The sequence below is a fragment of the Cygnus atratus genome, chromosome 13 (genome assembly GCF_013377495.2).
Source record: "Cygnus atratus isolate AKBS03 ecotype Queensland, Australia chromosome 13, CAtr_DNAZoo_HiC_assembly, whole genome shotgun sequence".
Classification (NCBI taxonomy): Eukaryota; Metazoa; Chordata; class Aves; order Anseriformes; family Anatidae; genus Cygnus; species Cygnus atratus.
In genome coordinates this window covers 6,437,994-6,449,154 of record NC_066374.1, presented here as the reverse complement: position 1 = coordinate 6,449,154, position 11,161 = coordinate 6,437,994, and the positions used below count along the sequence as shown (strand labels likewise).

At 54.4% G+C, this 11,161-nt stretch overlaps 1 protein-coding gene across 1 annotated transcript; it reads left to right on the top strand.

The window, feature by feature from the left end:
• Positions 1-378: 378 nt before the first annotated feature.
• Positions 379-4,634, top strand: LOC118245391 (regulator of cell cycle RGCC-like). The gene is made up of 5 exons (XM_035541562.2): positions 379-457; positions 880-1,035; positions 1,538-1,618; positions 2,555-2,617; positions 3,736-4,634. The coding sequence occupies exons 2-5, from the start codon at positions 882-884 to the stop codon at positions 3,741-3,743; spliced, it is 306 nt and encodes a 101-aa protein (XP_035397455.1). The 5' UTR covers positions 379-457; positions 880-881; the 3' UTR covers positions 3,744-4,634.
• The last annotated feature ends 6,527 nt before the right edge of the window (positions 4,635-11,161 follow it).

The window sequence follows — 11,161 nt, the reverse complement described above, 5'->3', positions numbered from 1 at the left end:
AATCCTGCTGGGGAGCTCACTCATGGATCATGCTCACTCTGTAGCAAAAAGGCCAGACCTCAAGAGAGGACACAAACGCAGAAATGACTGTAGACTACAAATTTGTGTTATGCAGCTGTGCCTATGCTGAGCACACAGACGTGCAAGAGGCTAAAACACACGAATATATACATTCGCTGCAAAGCAACTCCTCACGCACCGAGGCCGTGAGGACGGGAAGAAGCCCGAGCACCTCACGGACACGGGCGGTCTTCAGCCCCGGGAGAACCACGCCCAGGAGCGGCCCGGGCTGGCCTGGAGGCGGCCCCGGGCCTTCCCTGGGGGCCGGGCCCCGAGCGCCGGCCGCTGGCTCCGGTTGGCGCGGGGCGGCCTCGGGGCGGTGCCGCGGGCACAAAACGGCCGCGGGCCCAACGCCCGCCCCGCCCGAGCAGCGCCGGCCCCGGCACCCCGAGACGCGGTGAGTGAGGCTGGCCCCGAGGCCCCGGGGAGGGAGACCCGTCCCGTCCCGTCCCGTCCCGTCCCGGGGGGGTCCCAGGCCCTCGTCCTCCCAGCGCCGAGCAGGTGTCTGAGACCTCCCCGGAGCCGCCCTGAGCGCAGCCCCCTGAGGTGGTCCCTGGCACGTCCCTGGGGCCAGCTCTCAGCAGGTCCCTCGTGGGCTTTCAGCGCGCTTTTGCTGCAGCTCAGAATAGCCCAGGGCCCAAGCTCAGCCCTGCTGTCATCTCACCTGAAGGCATGGGGTTAAGCTGGGTCCAGGATCAGTAAAAGCCGGTGCCCTGACTGCACAGAGGTGTTCAGCAGTGCAGCTCCTGAAGGGACTTGGCGGAGGCCGTTCACCTGGTGCGTGTCCCAAGCACTTCACTGCTGATTTCTTGCCTGCAGCAATGTCTGACGACTTCAGTGACCTGTTGCGGGAGTTCAACGAGGCGATGGAGGACTTTGACAGAGGCCCTGCATGTCAGTCCGAGCAGCATCTGGAGGAGCTGAAGAGGAAAGCAGGCCACAGTGTATATGATAGTGGCATTGATGAGCTGGAAAGTGAGTCTGGAGCTGGGGAATAAGGAGAGGTGTGGGAGGATGGCATCCATCAGGATGGAGTTGCTTTAAGAGCTACGGGGTTCTTCCATGGTAAATTGCTAAAGCTCCCTGCTGACTTAGCCTCTGGGCTGCCTACCTGACTCAGCCCCTGAGGGCTGGATGAGTAACGCTGGGAGGGCTGTGATTACCATGGGATCTTGGTCCAGGGCCTGCCAACATCTGGTTCTGTTTCTGCTGGGTTGGCTTCTGTAGGACTGCTGGTAACTTGAGATGACAGGGAATATCAAAAGGAAGCAGCACTCTGTAGTAACCCTGAGGAATGCCCATGGCCATGCCCAGGCAACCTACAAGCATTCCTTGTAGCCAGGGAAGAGCAGGTGGGCTGGGCAAGAGTCAGGGTAGACCGGGGTCCTATTCCATGCACAAGATCGGTCCCTGGTCCTGCAACTTGTTTACAAGGTGCCTGTGGCCTTGAACACTGACTGATGCTTTGCATCTGCAGGTACAAGTACATCCCCAGCAAGCAGTCTAAACTCCAGTGAGGAGGATCTTAACACACATGCCAGTGCTTACCCCTCTAAAGGTAAGGCGAAAAGATCTGTCTGAAAGGCTGTTTGCCAGGGTTTCCTTGTGCATGTTTGGGAGAAGTCTTTAAAACGGTGAAGAAATTCCCATGTCGGGCAGCTGAGGTCACCCCTTCCTGGCTCAGCAGCAGTAGACACCCACCTGCTCTGTGAGGTGTGTGTGTGTGCAGGAGTGCCAGTGGTGCACTGCAGGATCTGGAGGTGGGAATGAGCCTTGAGGCCCTGGCTGGATCCCAAAAGAGATATGAAGTTGAATTGGTATGTTCCCAATCAAGGCTAGGCTGACAAGGGGTCTCTTTAGGAGGGTCTTAGCATGAAGCTTTGACATGGGAAGCACAGGATCTTACAGGGATAAGAAAACATAGGGAACTTGTCTTCTTCGCACTACATACTAATCCAATTCCCTGGCCTCAGCTGAGTCCATACTGACTTACCTCATATCATGTGCATGGGAGGATGTGTCCCTGCCTTTCTGTTTTCTCTGATTACAAGCCTATATTGCCACTGGCTGCTGTATAGGATGCTGATCTGCATGATGATGCCTGTTGGCACTATCGTAGCCCCAGAGCCCAAGTCTGGAACTGGGAGCAGAGAGGATTGGGTTCGTGGGCTGTGAGGCTTTGTGTGGAGGCAGCTAGCGCTGGAGGGTGGAAAGATTGTATCTGCAGGTAAGAGTTAGTACTGGGGTTTTCCTTTCTGTGCTCTTTGGGCAATATTGTGGGTGTGGAACATCTGCCCCCCCAAGTGTCTATGCAGCCATTGCATAAACCCTTGCCCACATACTCCCAGGCAGCCTGCAAATTTGCACATGACTGTTGTGAAAAGAGCAGACAGCTTGAGTAATTGTAGTCAAAACCAAGGGGCAGAGATCTTCTCTTAGGCTAGAGGAGGGGAAGAAAGAAAGAGGACTGATGGTGTCTGTTTCTGTCCACTAGCTAAACTTGGAGACACACAGGAGCTGGAGGAGTTCATTGCGGATCTGGACAAAGTGTTAGAGGGTACGTACACAGCCCTGGTCACCACACCTTGGGCACAGACATGGGAATGCCTCTAACACATCAGTGTGGTTTCTCCAGAGCTGGCTGTGCTCTTCCACTGGTGTGGAGCTGGGGCATGACTTAGCCCCTCTGTCTCAGAGTGCCTATTTCCTGTAGTTGGTCTGGCTGTATTCTGGTGTTCCCTTGTTCTAGGAAATACCCCCAGGTAGGTGCATCCAGCATAGCAGGATGAGAGAGAGACTTGGAGAAAAGTGGCTAAACATAGCATCGTGTAGGGCTATTGGCATTTTCAGGAAGATCTCAAGACACTTGTGGTTCTTTACCTACGTCACACCTGCTCAAAGGCTTTTCTTTGCAACAGGCAACAGAGTGGGTGAGCAGGAGGGGGAGAGTATTTGTGCTAGTGGTATGGCCCTGTGGAAATATCCCATGTGGAGTGAGGAATGTGAAGATTCAGACTTGATAAGTACCACCTAGCAAATGCCACTTGGGACATGTTGGCAGTAGGCAAGTCTATCATAGTGGGACTTCTGCAGAGCAGAAACCACTTTGCGTGTTATGTGCAGTGACAGGGGAATCCCAGTAGTCTGGGAGCACAAGCAGGTTGTGGTATCACTCTGCAGATTCCCTCTTCCTGACAAAGGGCTGGGTTGCAGGTATCCCTGGGGAGGATGTGATACCGTGCGGGACCTCTTAGGCAGGTTTACCCAGGCAGCACTACAGTATCGTGAGGTGAGTCCCCAGGAGCTTTCTAGCTGGGGAAACTGAGGCATGGGGTCCACAACTCCTCTCTAAAACGGTTCCCGAGTTAGAATGTGATTATTTCTATTCCTCTCCTCCTCAGTAGGCTACATAGGTCACAGTTCCCAGTATCTGTTACTTTCCTTCCCTTCTGAATGTCCAGAATGAGTTGTCTGGTGGGGAAGTGTTGCTTCTGCTGGTTCTGAGTCATACTTGGAGTCAGTAAACCAGGAAGGGAGACATAGCCCTGAGAGCAGATCTCTGCTCTAACCCTGCTGCAGGTGATGCTGGATGTAGCGGTGGGGATGTCCAGTGTACTGCGCAGCCTCCCCAGCTGAGGTCTCACCACTTCTTCCCCCTCATTGCTTGTCCTGCAGAGATGTGAGATGTGGCTTTGGAGCGTTTGGAGGAGCATCCACAGTAGATGGACACAGTGCCTCCCCGATGTACCCTCTGCTTCTGTGCCCCGCCGCTCTCCTCTTGAGTGGATGACAGCTCTTCTGTGCCATGGGACGTGCTACTCCGTGTCAGGGAAAGGCAAGGAAAACCACAAGCACGGACTGATCCTGCCTGAGCAGGCCAGCCTCCTCCAGTCTGCCTTCACAGCTGCCTTCTGGACCAGCAGCAGGAGAGCTGGGATGCGTTTCTGGGGCTGTGGGGTTGGGGTGCTGGGGCAGCTGTGCTTATGCCAGTCTCCTGGCACTGATGGGCTCAGGCCTGTGGCAGCTCTGTGTTCATGGCTTGTTCAGGCCCTGGGGTCTGGGCAGGGCAGGCTGCTGGGAGGGCAATGGGAGCCTGAGGGTGCTCCTCCCTGGTGGTGTGGGCACAGCCATAGAGCAGCTCTCTCCTCAGCCTTGCTTTTGGCCCGCTGGGAGATCTCCTGCGGTCTGCTGGCTGGAATGGCATAGGCAGCTCTGCTTTAACGTAATCACAGGCACCAGACTCTGCTCTATGAGGGAGGGCTGGGCATCTGTAGACCAAGTGGGTTTGGGGGATTTATGCCACTGAAGCCAGAGGATGATGGTGGCATGGGGAGAGATGAGCTTGCAGTGCTTCAGTGATACCTTGGTGTCCTCTCCTGGTTCAGGAAGCCTGTTTCTGCTGTGATATGCCATGCAGCAGCCACTGCTTGCCCTTTGCTTTGCATGGGTATCTGCAAATAAGGCCCCTGCCTGGACTCCAGGTACCTTCGCCCTGGCTTCTGCTATAAACACTGTAAAAATGATGTTGTACACTGTACAGTTGCTGTATTTTATGAATGGGATTTTAAGTCTCTGCACTTGTCTGTGTTTTTGTCCAGCCTGTTCCTGTGGGCTCCTTTCATCTTTCGAGCTGCCTGCAGGGGTGGGAGCAAACACTGCTCCAGCCTTGAGTACTGCCAGCCAGTGGGCTGTGAGCAGTTGTGGGGGAGCTCAGAATGAGTTGAGCAGCCTTCCTCTGCCTGGAGACGGATGGGGGACCCCAGTGGGACACCGTGGTCCTCTCTGCCCTTGCCTGGGCTCAGGTTGGCTGTACCTGGCTGACACAGGAAGCTAGACTGCTAGTGGATGTGCTCTTCTGCTGATGTCCACTGAACTCTCTGTTGAGCAGTGATGGATGGACAGACCAAAGGAGGGAGCCAGCTTCTGCTGGGGGGCCTTAGCAGAGCCTTATACAATGAGCCCCAGTCCTCTGTGTCCTGAGGACTCAAACCCTCTTGACTTGTGACCCCCTGGGGAAGTGCCCGGGTGGGGCATATTAGTCTCTTAGTTTGGGACACCCTGGAGAAATCTCAGGAGCTGGCAGAGAGCCTGACTGCCCTAGTAGGGCTGGAGGTACCCTGCTGCATGGCCTTGGCCTCGCTGGCTGAGGGGGAGGAAAAGTGCCTGGGGCAGAATCCACTCTGTTCCACCTCCATTTGTTGAGCTGGAGGTGATGAGCCATCTATTCTACCCTGAAAGTACATTACAGGGAGTATTTCTTGACTGGCCTAAAGAAACAAGAAAAGAACAAGATTCCTTGCCGTGGAGCCAGGTTTGCAGCTGTGTGTTTATTCCCAATATGTTCGGAAAGGTGAAGATGTCCGTGGGTAACACCGTGTACAGACACTGCTCTTAGCAGCTCCTGCTCGCTAGGGGAGAGGCCCTGCTGATGCTTTCTTTGGGTTTTCCCCTACACAGAATTTTCCCCTACACAGAAGCTGCCCTTTGAGCAGCATGATGACTGGGAGGAACGTAGGGAGAGGTTGGGGTGGGGGAGGCTGCTTGCTTCAGCTGTTGATGCTGCCCTTCCTTCCCTGTGACGTCCTTGTGAAGCAGGGACATGTGCAGCTCTGTTGCAATTGTCTGAGCAGGAAACGAGACAGATTTAGCTTCTCCCCTCACCCCTTGGTTTATGTGATGTGCTGATGTTCAGGCTACTACTGGTCATGTAGTCAGTCAGCTTGGGTGCTAATTCTGTCCCAGAAATCTGCTGACAAAACACTGATCCGGTGAACTCGAGCACTTGGGCAAGGAAGCAGCAGGGCTTCTGAGCAGAGCCCGGCAAAGGGCAGGCTGTGCGTGGGACAAATTCTGTCATCACTCTTCCCATGCGGTGTGATATGGCTGCAGAGCTGCCTCCCAGAATGGACCCCTGAGCCCTCAAAGGGCAGCTAAAGGGTGGGGGTGACAGCAGTGCTGTGGGGCTGGAGGTGGAGATGCTGCTTGATAGTGTTCCTGTGATCCTGTCCTGGGGTGTGAAGCACCCTGCTCTGCAGGGAGACTCATCCCACATCAGAGGGGCCGGGGCAGCAGAAGCTGCCGAGATTGCTCGTGTTGTCTACGTAGTGGGTGGCTGGTGATGGCAGTGCCCCTTGATGTCACTTGGGACGCTTTTTTTTCCCCTCTGATTCATTGTGTGCAGGAGTTTCTCCCTTGCACTCTAACTCTGAGTGTGGTATTTATTCCACCCACGGTCCCATTTTCCCTGTGAGTATCACTCATGCGTTACGTGCACATGTGGGAAGGGTATTCATAAAACCTTGCCCCCAACCTGGCTGATAGCGTGGTCTGCCACCGGGTAGCCGTGGTGCTGGCCGCTCGGCTGGGGCACCCTGCACTACGCACTGCCACGGCCCCAGCTGCTGCTCGCTGGCTTCGCAATAGCGAGGCTGCTGCAAACGTTGCTAAGCAACTGCACATGTAAATACTTCCAACCCCCCAAATTTGCTGCTCTGAATACACCCCTGCAGCAAAAATAGCACCGTGACGCACCAGAGGGGTTGTTTGTTGTGGGTGCGCTCGGAGAAGGGCTTGGTTGTTTCCTGGCCATCCAGCCCCTTGAGTCAGGTTGGCAGCCCGTGCTGTAAGGCTGAGCCATCCCCCGGCGGGCAGGGTCCTCTGCAGGGCTCAGGGTGCCTCCCGCACCCGTGGTGCTGTCAGTGCCCTGCAGGGGCACTGGGAATACGGGGTGCTGGAGGAGCACGGGACAGCCGGCCCTGAACAGCGCAGCACAGCCCGGGGGGGGTTGGAACCCATGGCACGAGCAGGGAGAGATGGGCCCATGCTGGTGAGGAGAGGGGAGACCCCTTGTTGATCACACCGCGCAAATAGGGGCTGGCAGCACAGCCAAGCGCAAACTGGGGTTTCCTGGGGTGCTGGGAGTGTTTCAGCCCTCCTCGGTAAGGCCAGGGCACGGGAAGCAGAGGCAGGGAAAGTGAGCAGCAGCCCCCCCCCACCATCTGGGAGGACGTGCAGCCCTAGGCAGGGTGTCTGCAAGGCAGGCACCGCTTCCAGCCGTGTGTGTTCGCTACAGTGCGGTCTGCTGCCTGGTAACCACGTTCACGTTTTCTTAGAAGCAAGAATAGCACATGCAGGGCTGACGAAGGACGGGAAGTGGCTAACCAGAGTCAAGGCAATCGCAGCCTCCTGCCTGCACCTTTTCCTACAAGCTCAGCTGCAACCATAGCCTTTTCAGAGAACGGCGTGTTTATTTACCTGTGGAGCAGGCACTGCTCTAGCAGCAGGTCTCATACGGGCTCTTCACAGGGTCTTTGAGTCCCTCCATCTCCAGGCTGGGGGCATTTAGCTCCAGCTGCGATGCAAGATAACGGAGGAACAGTTCTGATGGCATCCTGGAGGCCTGAACAGCTATGTTGGGATGGAGGTGGAGATTTAGAAGAGGTGGCCCATGGCCACACGTGGGCTGGCTGGCTACCAGCCACCTCCCTCCCTTGCAGCACAGAGGGCATCCAGAAACCTCCCTGGTGGCTACCACCACAGGAGCCACCTCTGGGCAGATGTTGCCTGTGCCTCCTTGTGTTCACGGGCCCTCTCGCTTTTCCCATCCCTACCATCCACGGGAAGATTTGTTGCATGGTGGCCTTCCTTGAGGTTTGTGGGGAGGAGGGCAGGCATGCAGATGTCAGGCCTTCTGTCTGTGTATGGAGGCTGATGGAGCAGGACGTACTTCCTCAGATCACCACAGCCTTGATGAAGCTGTTCCCACACGGAGAGATCTCCCCCACCTCAGTGGAGGGTAAAAGGAGTTACCACCGTTCTTCAAAATAAATTACAGATTAATGGACAGAATTTCCTTCTTTGCATGTAGCTAGCCCATGTCAGCCATGGGAAAGGAACATATGCTGAGGTATTTCTTCATGAAAACACCAAGGAGAAGATCTGTTGCTCTTGCTGGCCTTAAAACCAACTAATGAGAGGGACCTCACTTGGATCTCACATGGACCTCAGTTTGGATCAGAAACTCAATATTCCACCAACACGTCTCCCTCATCCGCATATAACCAGAGCTCTCCAACCCTCTCCAGACTGCCTGTGGTCCTGCTCTGAGCCCCGCCAGCCCCAGCAGGTGCTCTCCCATCCAGCAGCCAAGCGAGGATGTTTGCACAGTGCTGCCCAGGGCTGGGTGCACTTGCTGGCTTGGGGACCACGCTGCGTTTCGGAGAGTAACCACATCCTTTGTGGGGAGGGAAGTATCTAGACCTCCAGACAGTTGGGCTGGCTATGGTGACTCAAGATGTTGTAACTATTTTGGGAGATAACTAACCATGGGGATGATACCTGCTGCTTCCTCTCTTTTCTGACAAATCTTCTGGCATGTTTTGGGGGGATCTTTCCATGTTTATGGAAAAGGGAGATATGGGGCAGTTTCAGGTCCTGGTGTAGGAGCATATTTTTCAGCATGCTTTTTTTTTCTTCCTGGAGAGGTGCATGAGGGCAGGAAGCAGATCTCCCTGTACTTCACATAATTCCCCTCCCAAAAGCACGGCTCATTGCTCTCCACCTCCCCAGCCCATCCTGTGATGTTTTTATGACATGAGTTTGTCTTTGCTGCTGCAAGGCCCCTGCCTTGCCCTCCCCTCCCTGCCTGTGGGCTGTTGTCCTTGGCCCTGGCTTCATCTGCAGGGAGCCACCATCCCTCACCATGCCTGATCATCACAGCCAGATACAAGTTCCTGGGGTGCAAGTCAATTCTGAGGACCAAGGGAAGACTGGCGTGGTGACCCTGCCTGCCTCCAGACATAATGAACCCAGCCATCTCTCTTTTAAAACATCAGTGGCTTTTGGCCACCCCAGACAGGAGTCACCCCTCTGTGTTAAATGGGGTGGCTTTGTCTCCTCCAGTGGGAACCTGCACCTAGGCAAGGGGGAAAATAAGAACAGGCTTTGACTGCTTCAACAGCTCCTCAGAAACAAGCTTCCTTCTCAGAACTGAAAGGGGTGATGTAGCCCAGAGACACTAGGCCATCATCTCTCTACTGGCCTTGACCACAACTTCCACCTCAGAGACAGCAGATTTTAGCAGTGATGCCGTGGAGGGATGTGAAACCACCGAGGGATCCAGTGAGGACATAGGAAACTAGGGACTTCACAGGTCATCATTGTGCTGGAAATTCCCCAGAGCAGCCAGCCCAGCTGCTAGAGGGAAAGGCACGAAGGATCCCTGCTCCAACCAGAGCCTGAAGGACTTTCCCTACGTGAACAACTTCATCCCCACAGTGAGCAGTGCAGTACTGTCTCCAACGCCCGTCTGTACAGACTGCAGAGCAGTGATATCTGTAGCAGGCTGGGGTCTGACTTCATCCCCAGGGTATCCAAAGGCACAATACAGGCAGTGGCAGCCAGCACAGCATCCTGTCTCCTCACCTCCCTAGGTCACTTCCCTGGATTGTTCTGCTCTGCTAAGGACAAGGGTTGGCTGCTGGCCATCCCTGGAGACAAGGAATGGACAAGTGTCGCATGTCTCTTGGCCAGTGGAATTTCATTCAATGGCAAAGCTTACCTGTTGCATGGGACAATGGCACGGGAAGGTTATCCTGTCTCTCTTGGCTTTCTCCTGCTGCCCTTCCTCCTACTTCTTTGGGAGCTGCTCTCCGGCACTCCCTACCAACAGCAATGTCAACCAGCCCTGAACCAGGGGCAGGAGCCTGATTGCCATCCTTGCCAAAACCCTTTGTCTGATGTTGGAAAGACTGGCTCAGGTTAGGGCAAAATTGAGGGAGAACAGAAGAACACAGCTGATCCACGCTCAGGCTCCCTGCTGGCTTAGATGACATTAACCTGACAATTAAACTAATACCAGGATGATCCAGCCCTGTGTCACCATCCCTCTGGCACCAAGCCTGCATTCAAGCCCACCAGCTAAGCCTGCAAATTCTTTACCTCAGATTTTCTGCACTCAGAGGTGCGCAGCCTTTTCATATTATTTGCAATGATCTTTGTATCTGAAATACCTTTTCTTTTGTAATTCTTTTGTTTTTGCTAGTATGATGACCAGCCACGTGCTTCTTTCCCTACTGTATCACTTGAGTTTTCTTGTCCTGTCTGTCCTACCTCTATAGGATATGTTTAGAATTTAAAGTTCAACTCTTTTCACGTTGTGCTGGGAAGCTTGCTTTCTTTGGATGTGTTCCTTGACATCTTCTGTCTCCCAAATGTGCGCTGGCTGTCAGTAATTGGAAGATCAACGTTGAGTCAAATTGCTGATAGATGACACATATAAATATCATGTGGATAAAGCAGCAGGAGGTGCTGCAGCATCCTCCCTGCAGCCTCGCATAGTACAGAGAACCTGCTCTTTCCTCTGTGTGAGTAGCTTGGACATGTCTAAGGGGTTCCTCTGCTCTGTCTGCATCACAGGGCCAGCAGCTCTGTCCCTGAACAATGTCCTTGCAGAGACACCTAAGCAGCTGGTTGTTTCTCTCCTGAGGATTGTCTCCATTTATCCCCACCACAGGGGATGTATGCGGCTGAGCTCTGCATTAGACAGGCAGCAGCGAGAGGCTGCACCTCTCTCTCTGGGTGTGCTCTCCAGGTGGGATTCCAGATCGAGTGTGGCTCAGAGCGTCGCAGGAATTTGTCCCAGTGCTGTGGACCAGGGTCTTGGACAGGGTGGACAGCGCAATGGCAGGTGAGGAAAAGGCACAAAATGATGCCGAGGAGCAAATCTTGCTTGCACAGGGGGTGTCAGGATGCTGGATGCTCCCGGCCCTGCTCCTCACCTCCCTGTCAGCCCCAGCCAGCCACGTGTTTCCAGCTTCTGCTATTTCAGGGCTTCCTGTTTCCCTAAAACAAGTGTTTTCCCAGCACGCTGGGGACAAAACAGGCAACTGTGGGGCTGTCACTGCCTTCATATGATGGGTCTGACTTTCACATTCAGACAGAGGAATTTTTCTTCTGGTGAAGCTCTCAGGCAAGTAGCATAGAAAACAATGGACAGGAAAATGGGTTGAAGCTGCCTGCCTTTCCCTTCCCTGGCTCCTCGGTATGTGTATTGTTTGTGCGTGTCTGCATCTGTCTGTGAGTACCTCCAAATCTGGGTTTC